Source organism: Boleophthalmus pectinirostris, unplaced genomic scaffold (genome assembly GCF_026225935.1).
Source record: "Boleophthalmus pectinirostris isolate CB_2022bp ecotype Guang Dong unplaced genomic scaffold, ASM2622593v1 HiC_scaffold_4, whole genome shotgun sequence".
NCBI lineage: Eukaryota > Metazoa > Chordata > Actinopteri > Gobiiformes > Gobiidae > Boleophthalmus > Boleophthalmus pectinirostris.
The window spans coordinates 8678746-8701283 of NW_026571353.1; the positions used below are offsets into that span (position 1 = coordinate 8678746).

General features: G+C 39.4%; 1 protein-coding gene across 1 annotated transcript in view; it reads right to left on the bottom strand.

Annotated features, from left to right (window-relative positions):
• The window catches only part of LOC110163802 (whirlin-like), a 345556-nt gene that overhangs the window by 102480 nt on the left and 220538 nt on the right, over window positions 1-22538 (bottom strand). The window contains exon 7 of the mRNA XM_055161486.1: window positions 3669-3705. Within this exon, the coding sequence (XP_055017461.1) occupies window positions 3669-3705 (37 nt within the window). The remainder of the gene's footprint in view (window positions 1-3668; window positions 3706-22538) is intronic.

A 22538-nucleotide genomic window follows, 5' to 3' on the forward strand; every position in this document is an offset into this window, starting at 1 on the left:
TTGTAATTTTGTAGTGAAATGACAGGAGAGAATGAATAAGTGACTGAAATAAGCAGAGTCCATTGAGAAACCTGACTTGCTTGTTGATTACGCCGTCAAAACACAAATGCAAAAATCTATCAAAATAAGTTGAGTGTCCCGTCAGTTCAGTCATTTTAACTTTTAAGGACTCATATTACACTATTTTCTGATCTATGTTATACTGTAATGTTGTTTCCTCCTCAAAAACATATCTGGAGTTTTTTGTTTCATGCTCTGTTCCACCTTGTGATGTCATGTAGTGGTAGTTTTCAAGCTACTTTTTACCTTTAGTTCAGTAGAGAAGGCTGAAATGATCCAAATCCAGTGAAGGTGCATAGAGTTTAAAAACACAGTTGAGCACTTCTTGTATTACCGCATGACATCACAAGGTGGAACGGAGTGTTTTCTGTTTAAGAGAAGAACTCAGATTAAATATGCAGGTTTGTCTGTTAATCAACGAAAGAAAACACAACTCTAGGTCTGTTTTTGATGAGGAAACAACATTATAACATGGATCAGAAAACAGCGTAATATGGGCGCGTTAACTTGAGGTGAGAGAAATGCCATTTTATTTAAAATGACTGTGACCAATGAGCGCCTTCATTTCACATTTGTCACTAAAATAAACAGATGATTGTACGATCATGTCTGTAAAAAATACACAGATATCTGTATTCCCATTTCACACACTACCAGTCAAAGGTTTGGACTAGGGGTGTAACGATTCCAAGTCTCACGATACGATATTTCACCGTATGACGTTTCCCAAGAAATATTAGTCCAAGTTTATAACACTGATCTACAAATTATTACTAGGGTAGTGTTTATTACTCACTGAATAAAAAAATATTGAAAAAATATGTTAGTACAAAAATTCGTTCAATATTTTTTTCTTGAGGTTTCCACTCTGAAAGAAATGCTGTTTGCACAACAAATGTGTGGCTCTTTCGTTGATATTTCCAATAAGTGCGCTATAGGCTACTTTTTAATTCATTAATTGGTTTTGCGTATAACATGTAATTAATTGCGATTAATCGCACTCAAACTGATGTGATTAATGTGATTAATATTTTTTATTTTTGCCCAGCCCTAGTTCATCGGGTAATTATTTATATGTGTACGTAAGAGGAGTTTTGCGAGGGAACAGTTATAGAATTCCTTAGTGTGATGTCAAGTTTTCCAACATTTTAACCATAAAAAAGGCCAAATTGGGCAAACAAAAGTGAATGATTTTTTGCTAAAATCTTAAAGATCTTAACTGTATTTTAGTCAAATGAGTAGTCTAACCTGGCACAGGCACTTTAAACAGCACCAGTCAAAAGTTTGAAAATTTGGTTATAAAATAATTTTGAAAATTAAACATTTTACTTTTTATTTCTTTGCAACATAATTCAATACACCTTACTTCATATATTTGATGTTTTCTGTATTTCTGTATGTATATCAAATGTAAAAAGTAGTAAACTTATAGGGGGAAAAAAAAGGGTGAGTCCAAACTTTTGACTGGTAGCGCTTTTTTTTTTTTTTTGTCAACAGAACAGCCAAAAACACAAGTCCAAGTTGCTGTTTACAAAGCCCTGTCAGTCCATCATTTCAATAATCTCAATCCAGCGAGACAGGTCAAACCCCTGATGTTACCGCCTCCTGTCTGCGGGATGTGGTAATGCGCCTCTTCCTGCATCTCAAACTGTTTTTAGGCACACACACGGGACCACGCAGAGTCCAGACTTCAATACATTAACATTTTATGACTGCAACGGTGAACCAAGGGACACTGAGATATGAGATGGGCAAGCTTCTTAGTGCCGAGTTTTGCTTCTCTCAGTTCCACGGAGAGGTCATTTTATGGTGCTGTATGCTGGAGGGAAAAACAACCATTTCTGCTGGAAAGTTAGCCATAATAAATCCACAATTTTCTTTTTTTAGTTTTTTTTTTTTTTTTTGGACAGACGGCTCTTGTCCCAGTCGAGTCTACATGCACTGGCGCTAAAGTGTAGATAACTGACAACTCTTCAAATATTTCCTTTTTTAACAGATTAGGAAATGTGCTGCAAAATAAACACTTTGTTTGAAGTAGTTTTTACTTTCAGTTTAACTTCAAGCAGTGGTGTAGAGGGGATTTTATAATCACCTACAGAACATAGATCATAGACTACAACACATGAACCAAGACTGAACCAGGACTAAACCAGGACTGAACCAGGACTGAACCAGGACTAAACCAGGACTAAACCAGGACTGAACCAGGACTAAACCAGGACTGAACCAGGACTGAACCAGGACTGAACCAGGACTGAACCAGGATTAAACCACATCTAAACCAGGATTAAACCAGGTCTAAACCAGGACTAAACCACTACTAAAACAGGAATAAACTAGGACTAAACCAGAATTGAACCAGGACTAAACCAGGTCTCAACCAGGACAAAACCACGTCTAAACCAGGACTAAACCAGGACAAAACCAGGACAAAACCAGGACAAAACCAGAACTAAACCAGAACTAAACCAGAACTAAACCAGGACTAAACCAGGACTGAACCAGGATTTAACCACGTCTAAACCAGGACTAAAACAGGACTAAAACAGGAATAAACCAGGACTAAAACAGGACTAAACCAGAACTAAACCAGGACTAAACCAGGTGTCAACCAGGACTAAACCAGGTCTAAACCAGAACTAAACCAGGGCTAAAACAGGAATAAACCAGAACTAAACCAGGTCTCAACCAGGTCTAAACCAGGACTAATCTTGGACTAGAACTTGGAATCTAGGACTGCCCCTGAGAGAACCCTGAGCACGATCAGGCTTCACCGCTGCTGATATCACGGTGATTTTAGCAAATTAGTATGAAGAAAAACAAAACACCCACCACTTCAATCCAGGTTAATAAAGCATTGTAACACGCGTTATTGACATTTGTACCGAGTAAAATATCACCACTTTTTTCCCTGTCAGGCCTTACATTACTGCGTTACAGCAAAAAGCAATGCATTACAGTCATTTGTTACTTTTATAACGTGTCACTCCCAACACTGCCCACAACACTGTCTACAGTAGCTGCTGCAGTTCTCTGAGTACAATAGCAGTTCTCTAAATAAGTACACCATTTGGGGGAGTCATATCAATTAACCCTGAGATTCAAATCTACCAATCAAAGTTATACACTTACATGTATTTTTTGGAAAGCTGTTCATTTCTGAGTGAAGGCCAGATGTACTTTTTGTGTGTATGTTTATAAGTCTGGTAACTGCCTGCCAGGGTTCAGCCTCTCTCCCACTTTAAAATGGTACAAATCCTTCTTTAGTTGGACTTGTTTGACTTACATCTCAAACAGGGCTTAGATGTGCTATTGGTGTTTGAAGTTAGAATTCTGTTTAAAGTACACATTTCAAGCACGCTGCTGAACTAATACAAGAATCCTGTGCATTTCAGAACCTGTTTGTAGAGATCTTAAGTACAGGGTGAGCAGATTTTCGGTGTAAATAATGAGGAATATGCTGTCCTTTGCAGAGGACATTATGTTCGTTAAACTGCACTTCTTGTGGTTTGATATTTGCAAAAATCCAAACAGCTATTTTGGCTGTGATACTGCAGCCATACGCCTTGGATTATGATGATTTAGTAAAATGTAAAAACGTGTCTTACCTTCCCCAACACAGGTGCAGCTCGGGCCGATGTGGGCCTGCAACAGAAGGAGAACAGAGTTAGCAAACAAGTTAGGCATACGTGCTGTTCCTGTTTGAGTTGATTGGAGATGTTATTTTTTTGCAGGGATTTTCAGTAATATGGCATTTACACAATTTACACAGCCTTGCCTATGAGTGCTGAGAAGTAACTGAAGAGATGTACTGAGAATACTTACTCTGAATACTAATTTAAAGTTTAGTAATTCCGGTACAGTTACTTTTTCATTGGGTGGTATTCAAAATACAGTTACTTTTCCAAAGTTAAAGGAGTACTTGGAGTACTTGATCAGACACCTGGATGATTCCAGTTGCTGGGTTTCAGATGACGTCATGTTCGATGTCACCAAAAGAAGATGGGGTCAGGAAGTAAAGACAGACACACAGAACCCTGTTTACCACTGTTAACTCAGCACCAAAATGCACTGAGTAAAATCTGTGCAGTCTATGGTTGCTGCAGCCGCTGTAATTGGGAGAAAGAAAAACATTTTTTGAGGATACAGAAAGTGGTGTGTCACAAGGGAGTTAAAAAAACAAAAAAAAAACTTGACAAAAGTGCATTGACAATCTCCAGCTAAAAACAGGAGGCAAGTTGGCAGCGACCACTTTGCAACAGGTAAGGATTGTATAATTTAATTATGAATATTTTCAAGTTTTTTTTTTTGGACAATTATTTAGAAAGACAAGCTTGGTAAATGACAGTAAACTGTTGCATTACAGGTCCTGACTTGTCATGCAAAAAGCTTTATGTTTTGCTAATTTTATTAGCTTACTGCTGTCATTTGTAATTGGTGTTTTATACTTTTTTTAATCATTATTGTAGGTTATCCTACTAATTCTAAATAGTTGTACTCCTCCAGGATTTCAAAGGCTTTTATTTGACTCAGTGTAATACGAGATCTGCAGCACCAGATCATTTATTATATCCATCGCCTCAATGCCGGGAAAATCATCCAAATTGTATGAAAAGTCTGACTTCTCCATATCGTACGGGTCATAACCTACATTTAGACTTATTTTTTCATTAGCGGGTCTGTGCTGGTTTGTTCAAACTTTGAGCGTACTCACCATTACCCACTGTGCTGTGTTTTGAAGCGGAGCAAAACACTTCCTGCCCCCCATCTGAATTTCACACGTCATCAGGATCACGTGAGTGAAACTCGGCAAAGGAAACTTAAAACCATACTTTGAAACATTCTCCATGGTGATAGATACATTTTATGGCATATTATGGAAGACTGCAGGCAGGGAATATGACACTATTGTAGCCACAGACTGATGGAAGCAGAGATGCCAGGGATGCGACATCGGCCCCTCGACCACGACCGTCACTCACGCACATACTACTTTCATACGAGGCAATGTGAGTGAAGTGTCTTGCCTAATGACCCAATAACAGTTTTGACCACTGGTGCTGATATTCTGAGGCCTCCTGTCTAAGTACTGCCCAGGCCCGGCTTCACTGCTGTGATGAGCCGGTATGACCACAGTTAGATAGAAATAATTAATACCATGCTGTAGAATATTCATAGCAACGACATCTCCATGGAGACAAGCAGGTGGCAGAACCCCCATAAAAAAAAAAAGTTGCACAGATCTTAAAACCTGTTGAGAGAAACATATTTCCCATCCACAAGTGAAAATTCAAAAACCAAGCAGTGAGTAGTTCCGCTCAAATTGAGTCGTTGGCCGCCGGTGCACATCCATCACCCAAACCACAAAACCACAACACCATTTGTTCAGTTCATTTGTCAATTCAACTTATCAAAATAAGCTGAGAAAGATGTTCAATTTTTTTTTTTTTTTTTTTTTCTACGTGCATACAAACATATCCATTAATCCACTCCAGGACTGAACGGTGAGAATGGATCCCACTTCACCAACACACCGGCCAAATCCAATCTCCCTCCTTGTTGTTGTGAACGTTCTGAAACATGATTTAGAGCCACTTCAGGAGATAATTGCAGCTAGTTCAGATCAGCCCGGTGCAGCAGTGGTCTCTGGACTGGACCGGGCTTTGGTTAATGGGGTGTGGAGCTGAGAGGAGCGAGGAAGAGAAAAACCTTTTAGTTTCACACACAGGACAAACCACAGCCAGATCCATCAGGTAGGACAGATGGAGGGGGCGGAGTCACGTACGCTGCAACGTGCTCAGTGACTCAATGGAGATGTGAACGGGGACCGGTGCGGTAGATACAGGTGTGGAGGCGTGACCAGGCGTGACAAAACATGCGTGTTGAAAATTTGCAGTGTTGTCATAGTGGTTAACATAATATTCTGTTTTGAATGATGAAAAGTACTCAAAATGGTGTCTTTAAACAAAAAGTTCAGAGTGATTTCGAAGCTGGTCAGTACCAAAATTGGTAACAATAAACATGAGGATTGTGTGAGTACAGCTCCAAATTTTCTAAGCCAGTTTAAATGGTCCATATTCAGGGTTTCCCCCAGTGCTTTATAGTTAGGGCGGCTCTCTTGACAACAATTGACCCTCACCTTGACAATATCCCACCTAGTGCCTCCTCTCAGTTTTATTTCTCTCCAGTGAGTAGGTCAGGAATCACAATACACTAAATCAGGGGTGTCAAACTCATTTTGGTCCGGGGGCCGTATCCAACCTACTTTGATCCCAAAGGGGCCGGATCAGAAAACTCATGTCATATAAACCCCAAAAATAACAATAAGTTCAAATATTTGTGCAGAGAAACACAAATCTATTACAGAAATCTTTTTTTATTTGATGAACTCTTTCTTTTACAAAATATTATAATATCATGAACAACCTGAAACTTTAAGAAAAATACAATTTCAACACAATGTTTTAACATGAACTTGTATGTAAATAGGAATAAGTCAATTTTTCTTGGAAAATCCTGCACTCGGCTCCACTTTTCTCATTTTTGACATTTTGCTGATGAGGGTGTCATGGTCAAAAGTCAAAACGATCAAACACTGCTATGCTAAGCAGCACAGAAAATGACCAATATTTTAATAGAAAATATAATTAAAATAGATGAGTAGAAATCAGCCAAGGGCCAGATTAAAGGTCTTGGAGGGCCGGATCTGGCAAGATCCCCGGAAGTTGTAAACAGGCCAATCAGTGAAGAGTTGATGTAGAACTCAATGACCCAAGCTCCGGTCTGGGTCCCTTTTGTGGTACAGCACAACAGTAAATAAAGCGGTAAAGATGGATGTAGACGAAGACAGACATTTTGTGTTGGCAACGATTCCTGAGATCGAGTATTTAAAGCCGGAACAAAGAGAATGTTTGGTGAATTTTATCAAGGGGAAAGACGTTATTGCCCTTCTTCCTATGGGATTTGGCGCATTACATACATCATGACCAAATAGCAGCGATTGATTAAATAAAAAACTACCCAACTACTATTGAGCGAACAAATCCTCACGCTGCGAGGTCAAACGGTTTCCACAAAGTGAATCAGGCTAACTTTGTCCCTCTGAACCACGTGAATCCTTGCAAAACTACGGTCGTCGCCCCGGTCCTCGCTGACGCCGGCAAAAAAGATAAAAGATACAAAACACAAGTCCAAGCTCTGCCAAAACTACCTCAGGAAAAAAGAACAAGATGATAAGCTTGAAAACATGGAGTGTCCAGCACAGTCCCAAACTTAAACCCCATCGAGCTGGTTTGGGGTGAACTGGAGAGAAGAACGAAAGCCAAGCAACTTTCTGAAGATTATTTGATTTCTGTTGTAGAAAGAATACCACAAGTGTGTTCAGCGGTTATATCTGCCAAAGGTGGATACTTTCATGAATCAAAAGTCAACAGTAAACAGTAAAAAAAATAAAAAAAAAAAAAAAAGGAAAAAGTGTGGTGTTCTAAAACTTGTAGCCAGTAGTGTACCTGGAGTTGTGTTTTATTTAGGAGGTCTAGTTCCTTAATCTATTTACATCTGTAACACTTTCTTCACTTTACCCTTACACCTTTAGATAGGGATGTCCCGATCACATTTTTTTGCCCGCGTGTTCGAGTCATTTGATTTTGACTATCTGCCGATACCGAGTCCCGATCCGATACTTCTATAAAACATTATAAAATGAACTAAGAGCAAAGAATAAGATCCAGAATGTGTGTGGGGATCAGACTGTATTGATTTCAATGTGTAGTATTGTCTACTTAATGTGAAAAATCAAATGTCCAAAACTTTGAGTTTTTTAATTAACTTTTCTAACCCTGCACCATCATTGTTGAAAATCTTAACTTTTCACAGTCTGGTCTTGGAATGTGTAACTTAATAAACTGAATGAACTGGACAAAACAGGAACCAGACCAGAATCAGATCAGACCTGAGACTCGACTCTGCACAATCTACAGTTTGTATATTTGATATTATATGGAAGCATGTGCGTTATGTTTGAAACATTTAGGCTCGTTTATCATCTCCAAATAATACAAAATCTTAAAAACCAGATGACAGAAGCTCCACAGCCTCTCTCCACATCCACAAACCCACAGCGGAGCGCACACCGCAAACAGCAGAGCGAGCACCACAACATCGGTCCCACCGCTTAATAGACACTTCACGCCACTGTACCCACCCTCCCCGCCAACAGCACCAGCTCCATTGCACAACATGCAAACAAACGGCCGTGCGATGACGCCATCGGCCGCACAGGTGTGAACACGGGCCACAGAACCACACGCACGACACGGTCCAAAAGTCCCAGCCAGTGTTGGGAAGGTTCCTTTTAAAATGTATTCCCCTACAGATTACAGATTACATACTCCAAATGTAGTTTGTAACGTAATCCATTAAATTACTTAAAGTGAGTAACGTAATCTGAATACTTTGGATTACTTGATTTGCTGTAGAGAAACAAAGACGAGGATATTGTAACATAAGATGTTTTATCTGCTAAAAGAAAATAAAAAAGCCCAGACTTTACTGAACCAAATAAAAAATATTATTGATAGAAGAGGAGGAGACACGTCCACACAGCAGGATTTAGTCCTGTTAAATCCTGTTTTAGTCCTGTTTTAGACCTGTTTTAGACCTGGTTTTAGACCTGTTTAGGTTTAGTCCTGGTTTTAGATCCTGGTTTAGACCAGGTTTTAGACCTGGTTTAGACCTGGTTTTAGACCAGGTTTAGACCTGGTTTAGATCTAGTTCAGAACTGGTTTAGTTTCTAGTAATGAGTGGAATAACCGGGGAAAAAAAAAAAAGTGTGTGTGGGGGGGGTATAGCTCAAAATGTGAAAACAGGAAAATACCACCATGTAATCCATTTATTTCAACAAAGTAACTGTAATCCAATTACCACTCATTGAAACAGTAACTGTAACTGAATACAGTTACTCATAATTTGTACTCTGATTACGTAATGCCAGTACATGTAATCTGTTACTTCCCAACACTGGTCCCAGTGTAAGTGTGTCTCTAGTACAGCAGGCGCTGGGACAGTCGTGCTGACTGGACGTCCCTGAGCAAATCCCGCGCCTCAGAAAAACTGTTGTGTGCTGCGTGTTATATATGTATATTATTTATCCCATACCTGATCGGATCTTAACAGCCGAGTCCGGATCGAGTCCGTAGTCACGTGATCGGCGCCGATTTCTGATCGCATGATCGGATCGGGACAACACTACCTTTAGATCAGTGTGATGGTCACTAGTATCGCTACATCTATTTTGTTTAGATTTGAACGTATATAATATTTAACAATTATGTACTGCGTGTGACCTTTCCTGTAGTCCTAAATTTTTCTAGACTCCACCCACTCGTGACCCTAGATGAGAAAGGGCAAAAGAAAATGAATGAACAGAAGACATGTCAGAACTGTTCATTTATCAAGCTCCAGATTCATATTGTATCTAATTCATCAGCTCTGGTCCACAGCTCAGTTTGGGACGTGCTGGTGAAAGCTCATTTAGGATTCTGGCAACTGCTAATGACTTGGCCCAGACAGTCTTTTAGTGATACACAATAAAGCAGCAATTAATCAAGTCTGAACACAAAACAATGACAACAGTTGGAGCATTCTGTATCTCGGAAGGCATCAGAAATATGTCACTATTTATATTAAAGGTGCTGTATTACGCAAAATTGACTCTTGTCATGTTATAATGTTGTTACCTCATCAGACGTACATGGAGTTGTGCTTTGTTTCGTTCACACATGTTTGAGTAACACTTTATTATGAGTCTGTCTACTAAAACTCAAAATGCTCTCGTTCCACCATATAAGATTGTTTACTTCTCGTACGATGCACACTGCAAAAACCAAACAGCACATCTTTATAAGAAAGGGTCAAATGGGATAAGAAGTTGTGTATATGTTTTATGAATTCTTTCCAAAAACACACAGAGTCTGGGCAGGTCCAAAATAAGTGAGAGGTGGTTCTATTTTTCAGTCAAAATTAACAGTTTGTGTCCATTGCTCTTCTAAGATGATTCTTTAGTGGAAAACAGCGATGTAGAAGTTTGTGTCAGATTTCCCTTTGCTTGTTGGTGATGAGATATTTGGGACGTCATGTCTGTACATTTTTCCATGGAACATTGTCAGTAGACTAGGGCTCTGTTTGGGAGGTGCACTTGTGGAGATAGTCGCTCTTTTTCTCAGTCGGCTCATTGTAAGTTTAACTGATGATGAAGCCAAGTAAGTTCCTTTTGAAAAGTTTTTCAAAGTTTGGTGGACAGCGTCTTCACTCACACCTGCTCAAGCCGCCACCTCCGGGTGCTGGCCCTGTCCTGCCGCTTCCCCAGTTTAGGCTCCTGGCTCCACTAAAAACATCACTCTGTTGCCAATGAAATGGCGGCAGGGGTAATCCTGTTGTCACATCACTGAATACCTCTCAGAATGTCTAATAAACAGAATGTGAACTAAAATGTGTTCAATTAATCCTACTGAGTTTGGAAAAATATCAGAATCAATTTCTATTTTTGTTTATTAAAATAAAATGGCAAATATTGGTTGTGACACGTCCCCACCGTCCCTGTGCAAACCTACGCTCTTGATTACAACACTATATATATTTTGAATAACCATGTACTATAGTTGTATTTTAGTACCAACATTGTTAATAAGTACTAAGGTTCCACTCACATTATGGCATTAAATGCATATATCCTGTTGTGATTATAGTGCTAGTGCAGCCTCTGCAGCTCACTGAGTGAATTCTGGAGGTTCTGAGCTTTTACACGAGACATGACCTGTCCATTTACAGATAGTGAGAACCCAGATGCAGTTGTGACTGTAGCACCCAGTACGAGACCAGGCTACATACAGTTCCTTTAATAAAGTCAAAATCATGGTGCATCTTAAGAGCTCTAGTGGAGCTGTTAAGGACCAAAATAATTTGCTTTTATGGTACAAGCATGAAACTTTGCCAGATTAGTAACACCCCCAGGACTAATATTTCTGGATATGGAACCAAGTCTAATTCAACACTGGAGCTGAGAACTGCACATGCCACAAAATGGACTAGATGAAAACAAGACAGACATAAAAAATACTGCATAATCCCTTTCTCATAGTCTAATTTGCTTAGTTATCCATTTTGTAATGATGAACAACTATTTTTTCTAAACTCCAAAGCTTTAAGAACGAGAAGCTTGAGAATGTAAGGGCTATGTGGGTTCCCTGTGGTTTTTTGATAACAAAAAGCATTTAACCATCTCTGAAGATCTGTAAGTGCCATATCATATTTCATAATAATAATTAAATGCTGCATGGAAGCGAGGCTTAACCCCAAACAATGGCAAAGAACTGCTGTTGAACTGTGATCAGATACCAAGCGGGAATCATGTACTGACCAAAGGAGGAGATACAGACCACAGATGTCAGACATGAAAGCTCCTGACCTACATGGAGGGTTCATCCCAAATCCAGCACCCTGAGACTGTACACGAGCTGGAAGGAAGGAGGCCGAGGAACAGTGAGTGTGGGAACCACTGTCCAGGATGAAACATCTAAGCTCCATGAGTTCATCAAGGACAAGGCCCCGGCAGATGAGGTGCTCAGAGAATGTCTCAGACAGTGGGGTCCAGAGGAAGAGGTGCAGGAGGGACCATCATGGCAGAAAAAGCCCCTACATGGGGCGTACCACCGGAACATAACTGAACTGATATCAAGAAATCCTACCAATGTCTTGAGAGGGTCTGAAGCACAGCAAAGAGGCTCATCCTGGCTGCTCAGGAGCAGGCCCTGGGCACTCGAGCAATAGAGGCCCAGATCTACCACACCAGACAAGAGCCACAGTGTAGACTGTGCAAAGAGGCTCCTGAGACAGTCCAGCACAGAACTGCAGGTGTAAGATGTTGCAGGGAAACAAACATGGAGCGACATAACCAAGTGGAGTCATAGTGTACAGAAACATCTGTGCAGAGTTCAGAAAAGTGCAGGACAGGAACAGCAAAGACACTGAAGAACTCTCAAGTTTATATATATATGTATTTTAATAATACAAGTATATACACAAAACAAGTGCATTATGTATGTTTTCAGATGGAAAATAAACAAACTAATAATAATGTTAACAAAGGGACAAAAGTTTATCGTTTATGATCGTGCGAAACAAACAACAATGAGAATGAAAGAATGTAAGGATTATTTGTTTTTTGTTTATGGTCGTGCAAACTGATACTAACATTAACGAAAGGCACAAAGGTTTATCTTTTATCATTGTACAAAATAAAAGTTAACGTTAAAGAAAAGTTTAAAGAAGAGCATGTGTTTAGTAGTTAATAGTCGTGTTTTTTTTTGTTTTTTTTTCATACCTCCATCGCACTAATGCCGCCCTTGAGTGGGCAAGACAGATGTCAGAATGGACAGCAGAGAAGTGGAACAGGACCTTGTCTCCGTGTCGCACCAACTAAGGGGGTGTTTGTGGATAAGGAAGTTCATTTTTTGCAGGTTGGTGGCCCAGTAGTAATATTTCAAGTTAGGAAGGGCAAGGCCACCTGTTAATTTTGGTCTTTGCTGCTTTGTTTGTAAAATGTGTTATAGAAATGAAGTGGATTTGGATTTTGGATGTTTATTGTCATACCAGGGAACATTCCAGACAAAGCAATAAAACATCACTTTGGAGAAAAGCAGGTGACGGACCCTCCAGTAGAAAAGTTACGCAATGCACCTTTAAGTCTGTATCACATCCAAGTGTTTAAAATTAGAAATGAAAAGTTCTACTTGATGGTGATTTGGGGGCTAACAAAAACTGTCTGAGGGCCACATTTTGAACACATCACTTCCAAGGGCAAATACTGCCTCAGACGGTTCGTAACCATGGTTAATAATTATGTTTTTCTAATACTGTTGTGGCTTTGTATTCCCGATTGAACTAGAAAGATCTATTTCCCAATAAACCGAATTAAAAAGACGAAACAGCGGTGTTTGTACATCCAATCGCTGTAATGAAATCGCAGGAATGGGCCATTAAGTGATTTTCCCACCGCAGACTTTTCGATTAGTCTGAACCAAACGACAAAAACATCCTCTATTCACAATAATGCCTTCAAACTCATAATACTTTTTAAAGGGTCTGTATTTTTCTACTTTCTGATCTGTTATAATGTTGTTTCTTCATCACAAACAGACCTGGAGTTGTGATTTTGAAGTTTCATTCACATATTTAACATTTAGGCTGCGTTCTTCTCTCAAACTGTAAACAAAATTATTTATTGATCAAAAATACACAGAAAAACATGCATTATTTCTTTTTTGCGTCTCACCTCCTCGCAGATCTGACGTGTACCCTGGGCTAGAGGTGTTACTTGCTCATTTACACAAAGATAAAAAGTCATGCTCTAGTGTTTTTAAACTCCACACACCTTCACTGGAATCATTTGGATATTTTCACATCTGGAATTGCCGATCTTTCCGGAAAAAAGGTAAAAGGTAACTGTTCATTTGAAACAAAGGTGCGACCAAATTGTCGTCTTGCAATTTTCAAGCCAAGCCAAGTCCCAAGTCAAATTCAGGTAAGTCCAAGGCGAGTCTTGAGTCACTGGCTTATAAATCCAAGTCCAAGTCCAAGTCGTCTGCTTCAAGTCATTTCAAGTGTTTAAACCAAAGTACCAAATATAGCTTCGATTTTTGCAATTTATATGAGTTTTAATATAAACTGCACTTAACAAGTCATGTTATATTTATATATGAGTATTTATAGAGTATAGAAGAGTTGTAGAAATGCAAATGTTTCCTTTTTAAATGTCTTCACAAGATCTTAGAGTGAATCATTACAGTCAAAAATAGGGCTGGGTATCATTAAGAAGTTGCCGATATAATACATACCTCGATACACAGACCACAATACGATACATATCTCGATACAGTGCACTCTCAATTCGATACAGTTCAATAAAAATAATGGCTAAATCATGTCTGTGATACTAAGTCTTTGAGCTGGTTTTACTTTGTTTCTCTTCGTACAAACTGTCTGACCTCACAGCCTTAGATTTCGTTCGCTCGACGGTAGCAGGTACTTTTTTATCATTTAACCAATCGCTGCTATTTGGTCGTGATGTATGTAATGTGCTGCTAACGGGGCTAACTGGTATATTAAGCTTTTTCCAAATCCCGTAGGAAGAAGGACAATAACGTCTTTCCCCTTGATAAAATTCACCAAACATTCTCTTTGTTTGGCTTTAAATCCTCGATCTCGGGAATTGTTGACAACACTGAATATATCACTCTTCGCTGATTGGCTGGTGCCCAAACTTGCACTTCCGGGGTTTTTGCGAACCGTCTATTGTATTTTGATTCCTGACCTAGTTACTGGAGAGAAATGAAATTGAGTGGAGGCACTAGGTGGCGCCAGCCTGGCTAGTGAAAATGTCAAATGTGTTGCATAAACAAGTTTCCTTCCTCTGAACAAGCAACAAAACTGTAGCACTGTAACAAAATAATTGAGTAAAATATATCAAAAAATACGTTTGGCGATATATCGATACAGGAGTCCATGATATCGATACTGTATCATAAATTTAGGCGATACGATATATGGATATTTTTGCACACCCCTAGTCAGAAAAGAGCAAATTCAGATTTAAAAGTGCTTCTCAAGTCTTCTCAAGTCACAGTCTTCAAGTCTGAGTCAAGTCCCAAGTCACTGACCTTCAAGTCCAAGTCGAGTCCCAAGTCTTAGTCCATTTTATCAAGTGAAGTCTGACTCTAGTCCAAGCCCGACTTACATGTCTCCACCTCTGATTTGAAAACTACTGCTTCATGATGTCATGAGGTGGAACAGAGCATTTTCAAGTTTGGAGATTTGTAGACAGACTTGTAATTTGTAAAGAGTTACTCAAATATGTGAGAATGAAACAAAACACGGCTCCAGGTCTGTTTTTGAGGAGGTAACAGCATTATAACACGGCTTAAAGCTCACAACAGTCATTTCTGGGTAATATAGGACTTTTAATGGTGTACTTTCCTATTTTCTGGCTACTGGCCGAAAGCTCCATCTGTCCAGCTCCATTCACAGCATCACTCTGGGGCTAACCTTTTTCACATGGCCCTGCTGCTAAATGCCAACAGTGCGCTAATCGAATCTATGTTAACTGTGAAATACAATTAAGACCATATGAAACAGGTTTATCAGGAAATGTCATGTTGATTTGAAAGAACAGGATGATAAAAAGGCGTGCAAAGGCTAATTGAATATACACTTTTGATTACATTGTGTGGTTGTTTAATAGAGTGCAGGGTTTTAAATGGAAATTCTATAGGGCAATAATATTTGATGGGCTCGTGTTATGCTATTTTCTGACCTATGTTATAATGGTGTTAATCATCAGAAGCGAAGTTGGAGTTCTCTCACACAGAAAACACTGTTCCACCTTGTGATGTCATGTAGTAATACAAGAAGTGCTACTCTGAGTTTTCAAACTTCATACAACTTGACTAGAATCACTTGGATAATTTCAGCCCTGGAATTGCCGATCTCTGCAAACAAGGTGGAGATGGAACTTTGGAGATGTAGACACAGTAATAATAAAGGGTAATCTAACATGTGTGAATGAAATAAAACACAACTCCAAGTATGTTTTTTATGAGGTAACAACATTCTAACATTACCACATTTTTTGAACTATACCGCGCACTTAAATTCTTTAATTTTCTCAAAATTCTACAGTGCGCCTTATAATCCGGTGCACCTCAAGTATTAATTCTGGTTGTGTTTACTGACCTCAAACTGATTTTATGTTTTACACAGTGCTCAAAAATCTGTCAAAATGTTTAAGTATGACTTTGGTAAACTATGAAGCCACAACACTTGATGGATTATCGGAGCATTAAGGCTACCGTAGTCAGGAGCCTAGTGGAATAAATCGCCATGTCCTTTAGTCTGACAGAAGCTGACCGCATCAGCGCACAAGGAGCGAGGTGTTTTTCCAGCGCTTATAGTTTATGCAAATGAGCCATGTGGTTTTAAGTTTAGTTTCTGTAAAACATAAACAAATCAGGGCAAAGCTGCAATAAACACATTATTATTCAATCAAGTATATTGGAGTCCTCCTCGTAGAAAAGAAAATGAAATTATCCACCCACATTCACATTCATAATCCACATTCACCAAGACAGGGACGCAACGCCAGGCGAGTTACATCATGATCTGCCAATGGATCGTGGATACCTGGGCTAAGGATCATTCTCAAGTGTCGTCCGTTTGTTTCGATTAATGCACCTTATAATACGGTGCCCCTTATGTATGAAAATAGACGAGAGAATTCAACATTATTGATATTGCGCCTTATAATCAGATGTGCCTTATAGTCCGAAAAATACGGTACTTGAAGCTTAAAGAGTAAATTTTACGTAATATATGACTTTTAAGCTCCTAAATTTTGCATTTGAGCATGGTCCAATCCCTACTGATGACAGCAGAGGGCGCCACACATCTACTCCAGACTCAAAACTGAAATAGGCTGAGTTGTTTAGAAGGTCACTTTAATGTGTAATCTATCCTCTTTAAAGCCCCAGTGCGTAACTTTTTAGCCAGAAGTAGACAAACATAAAAACATGTGCGTCCTTACTGTTACTGTTACATTCTGTAGTTTAAAGGTGCACTGTGAAACTTTTCTGGTGGTGGGTCCGCTACCTACTCGCCTCCAGTGGTCTTGCTAGTCTTGCTTTGCCCTGGAATGTTCCATGGTATGGCATTAAACATATACATCTAGTATTTACTTGTTCAAGCTGTTTCTATTGGTAAAAAAAAAATACAACAATTCCATCTGTTATTGTGAGTGACTCTCCACAGATCTGAATTGTAATGTAAGGCGTAGTGTTGTAACCTGCTTGATAGATGGGTTATATCAATACCGTAGAACATTCTAGACAAAGAAATAACATCTCCATGGAGACAAGCAGACGGCAGACCCTCCACTACAAATGTTACACAGTGCATTCTATTAAAAAAAAGATAATATCGGTATAAAAACATGTAAAGGAAACAGGCTTCAAAAGGATAAGAGTGGATATGTGAGATTATGTGTGGGCTTGCTTTGGTATGGGGGATGTATTGATGTCTATGGGGAAATCCATCCACTGCAATCACTTCCATTATTCAACAGCGTACTGCAGCCTGTGAGGAGGAGGGGGGAGCGGCGAGAGCTATACCACCTCCATCATGGTTATGGATCGGGAACCTGACCAGATAAAAACATAAGACATCAGGCTACGTGGATGAAATGGGAGAGAAACACTAAGAGGACTGTGATCTTACTGGTTGCAGAAGTCTGGAAAAGGAAAAAAGCATCAAATGTAAAATACTGTAAATGAGGGGTCTTCAGTGTTTTTCAGGCCAAGGATCCCCAAACTGATGGAGAGCTGGAGTACAATTGTGTTTTATATTAAATTGGGCCTAGTGTTGTGTATAAACATAACTACTATTCTACTACTATTGTACATTCAGTATTAGGACTACGTTTACACTGAAACGAATCACCGTATCAGAAACGATTTGCGTCCAGACACATCGTTTGTGTGCCCGCAAGCCTTCCCTATTCACACAGCTTTGCACGTTTGTTTACATTTTACAGAAATGAAACTTAAACCCGCATGGATAATTTGCATAAACTAAAAGTTCAAAAAACAGCTCGCTCCGTATGCGCTGAGGCGGTTCAGCTTCTGTCGGACTAAAGGACACGACTCAGTGGAGTATGAGTGTTCTTTCTGTGACAGAGGGATGTTCTGCTGATGGTGAGTCTGTTCTGTGCTTCTATCACTTTGGAGATTTGGAGATGGTTCATGTGAAACTTTTCAGAGATTATACATCTGCTGGTCATTGCATAGCCATAGACCAGGGGTGGGCAAACTTCGGCCCGGGGGCCCGTTAAATCTTTTAATCTGGCCCGCCAAACTTGAATAATATTAATAATAATAATAATTTTGCATGTTTTAAAAGTCATTTCAATAAATAGTAAATACCGTGAGATTTGAAAGACAGATATTTTCTTGTAATGTTTCGTAATGATTTTCAATTATGGGATATTTCAATAACTTGGGAAATGTTTTCTACATATCCCATGTTATTTTTTTCTCTTATGAGGTGAATTATCAAAAAAAAACTCCACCAATCTGCTCCTGGTCTGGTCCTTCCGTCAAATTTTAGAACCGTTTGTGGCCCATGAGTCAAAAAGTTTGCCCATCCCTGCCATAGACCATGTATATGAATGGCCATATATTCTAGCCTCTTAGCGTTTTGGTGGTGAATTACTACAGTGCATAAACCTACGTCAGTGTATCAGCGTTTTCAGGCGTCCACACAGTGCCGGATCAGATCTGTACTCAGACGAATTCTTGGGAGCTGGCGGCATCAGATCGTTCTGTCTCTGGAGCCGTTTTCCATTGGATTAGTGTGGATGAACACTGCATCCACAACAAAAACAACTCAAATCCATAGTTGTGTGGACGGGGCCTAGGGGAGTATTGGTGGTTTTCAGATTCTAGAATGTAATGATGCCATACTCTCACATGGGGGGTAATGGCCAGTATTTTCTATTGATTACTTTGCTATCAAATATCTAAAAAATAAATGCACAAATGTTAAACCTGATCATTTCTATGACTGACTACTACACCAAAAAGTCACTGTATTACAAAACAAATCTGCATTTTAGCAATAATGATTTTAGCTGCCCTCATCTGTATTCATTCAAATTGGCCTACAGAATGTTGCAATGCCATCGGAAACCCAGCAATTTCATCGAAGTGGCTTAACAAGTCCAGGCTTATCCTGAAATCCTGAGATAAGCCTGAGTCTGATCAAAGCTGGGCCTGAAGTTTGAGCTGCTCTTTGTGCACTTGCGGTGACTCTGGGAAGACCAGATCAATGGAGCAATGACATCATGGAAAATGTGATCAAAGTGTGACTTTTTTTAATGATGTAATTAAACGAGAGAGGAGCCACAGCGCACGGACAAGAGTTTGATATAGGACGCTGAACTTTTCCGGTCATTCTGATCTGAGCAGAGGAAAGACACGACTCCCACCTCACCTGCAGCCACCTCTCCCTGATTAAGCAGATCAATTAGACGTGTTGGCCTTTGTGACATATACCATTTGGTGTGTACTCTGTGTCTTTTTTATGTTACTTGTCACTTGTGTCACTTTATTTGTACTAGTACATGTCTGACTTTGTGTGTGAGACACTAGTTTAACTTAGTTCTGTTTTGTGTCCTTTTTTTTGTCATTTGATTCTGTTTGTTGGTTTATGTGACTTTATTTTTGTTTAATGTGTCCCTTCTCGTTTTTGTATGACACAAAATGTTATTTGTTAATCTTATTTTCTTTCTTAGTTTAGGTTATTGTGTGTATATATTTTAGACCAGGGGTGTCAAACATATGGTCCTCCAAGACCTTTAATCTGGCCCTCGGCTGATTTTCTACTAAAATATTTCAATTATATTTTCTGTTAAAATATTGGTAATTTTCTACGCCGCTTAGCATAGCAGCGTCTCCAGCGTCTCTGTGCGTGGCCCCTCCCACCAGAGCAGCACAAATGAAGACTTGTCTCTTTCCAAACGCTCTTAAAGGACGATCGTTTTGACTGTTGACCGTGACACCCTCATCAACAAAATGTCAAAAATGAGAAAAGTGGAGCCGAGTGCAGGATTTTCCAAAAAAAACCTCACTTATTCCTATTTGCATTAGTGTTGTCAAGTGATAAAAAAAAAAGATTGAGAGATGAATTAATTATGATCTGTAATTAATTAATCTAATTAATCTCTTTTTTAATCTCACCTAAAAATTGCTGGGAAAAGCCTCAACTTGAGGTATTTTCATTTGAATTCATTATTACATTATTTTCATACTATCAATAAAGTTTTTATATAAGTATAATCATTATTACTATTACTAATCTGCATAAATAAACTCAACTTTACAACATATAAACCATCACCACTCTAGAGCCACATCAACCCATTTGACATTATAATGTGTTTAATGCAGCTTTGTGCACGTCTCACAGAAACGAAACTTAAAACCGCATGGCTAATTTGCATAAACTAAGCAGAGAAAAGGACACGACTCAGTGGAATATAGATGTTCTTTCTGTGACAGAGGGATGTTGATGGTGAAGGTGAGTCTGTTCTGTGTCTGTGTCGTGATTTTTTCAGAGATCATATATGTTTATCGCAGATAACGGGAATGAAAATTACAATTCTTTTTGGGAGCGAGAGGAGCAGGACTGCACAGTGCGGGACTGTGTCCTAACAACACATAAAAACAGATTTTATAATGAGGCAACTCGCATACAGAAACAGTAAAGTTAGAGATTAAAAATAAGATTAACGCAATAAAAAAAAACAAAAACACGCTAAATATGAAGGTAATTAATTAATTGCAATTAACGCAATAATTTGACACCCCTAATTTGCATAGAAGTTAATGTTAAAACATTGTGTTGAAATTGGATTTTTCTTAAAGTTTCAGGTTGTTCATAATATTATAATATTTTGTAAAAGAAAGAAATATTTGACCTTATAGCTTTTTTGGGGTATATATGCCATTGTTTGTTTGTTTTTTGCGGCCCCTTTGGGATCAAAGTAGGTTGGATACGGCCCCCGGACCAAAATGAGTTTGACACTGCCTGTAACCCTCTCAGGGTATCAGGAAAAATCAATAATATGGGGTAGTAATATACAATCCTGTTATCCTTTGTAAACAAAAAAAGTATTTTGCACTTCTGGCAGGCCGTTTGTATGTAGCCATTCTTGCACAGTCTGCATTGCTCACGTTTATCAGCATGGATGGGAAAAAAGGCTCCTGAGTAAAAAAAGCTCATATAATATGGATGTGGAGTAAGTAGGTACTTGGAATTTAGCTGTTGCAAATCTGCAACGCCTGCCTGGAGAGGGTTAATTTACTTTTATTACTTCCCTGACCCTAGCATGCTGGATCATAGTACTCCAAACATCACGTGACTTTAACCAAGCTGCTAATTTTGCATTTGAACATAGTCCAATTCCTACTGATGACAGCAGAGGGCGCCAGACATCTACTCTAGACTCAAAATTTAAATAGTAAATGGCAATGCAAGGCTGAGTTGTTTAGGTCACTTTAATATGTAATCTATCCTCTTTAAAGCCCCAGTGTGTAACTTTTTAGCCAGAAATAGACAAACATAAAAACAAGTGCGTCCTTACTGTTACATTCTGTAGCTACTTGTCTGGTCCAGGGCCTGCTACCTACTCGTCTCCAGTGGTCTTCACTCCCCCTCCTCTCCCGGTCGCTCCGGGGACAGAGAGGAGGTGGCTGCATAGTGCGGCGTACAGAGCCTGGTTAATGCGCCCAGGGAATGAAGTTGCCTGACCCTTCGTGATGCGCTGTAGTACGTGTAGAGCTTACGTTCCACTGGGCATAAAACTAAAGCTGTAACGGACCTCTTCACATGTGGCCTAGAAGAAACGATAAACTCTGAGCCGAGTTTGACAGGGAGCAAGAGACGAGGGAATGATGAGAGAGAGAGACACAGACAGACGTGATGAAGGAGCACACAACCAGAACTGAGTGAAAACCAGTGAAAAAACGTCTTCCTACTCCTTTTTGATGATGATTATGTAATGTTACGTATATGTCATTATGTATTTTTTCATTTGTCTACAGTGTTCAAAGAAAAGAAAATAGATAATGAGGTTAACAAGAATCTAAACAGTCATGGGAAGAATATTTTGAAAATGTATTTAGTTACAGAATACTGAATACTTAAAGGTGCCCTGTGTGACTTTTCTGGCAGCTCGACCTTACATCTATTAATGCAAGGAACGTCTGTCTGTGTCTCCTTCTGTTTGTTTGTTTGTTTATCTTTTCCACGAACCACTCATCCGACTCATCTCAAATTTGGAGGGTGTCATCCTGATGGGACGGGTGTGTTCAGTGAAAAGTTTCATGTTGTTAGGGAAACAAATGCCAAAGAAAGCTCGGTTAAAGAATCCGAATCTATGGCTACGTTCACACTGCAGCCTGAAGTGACCCAAATCAGATTTTTTGACCCCTATGTGACCTGTATTTGATCTTTTAATGAATGATCTGATCCGATTTTTTCAAATGCGACCCAGGCCACTTGGATATGTGCTCCTAAAACCGATACATATCTGATCTTTTGACATGCGACTTCGGTCTGAACGGCCAAGGCGCATTCATTCAACCTACACGTTATCACATGGTGGACTTGGCTATTGTGCGGTAACAAGCACCTGTTGCAAACCAATACAGCCCAATACAGACGCGTTTGCTCACGGGAAATAAGCCGCCGAAGATGTGTTTCCTTCTGTGAGAGTGGCACAAGTAGGCGCTCACAAATGTACACAAACATTCTTCTCGTCATATGAAAACTGTTAATGAACTCCGTGTCACTGAAGTGAAGCACATCACCAC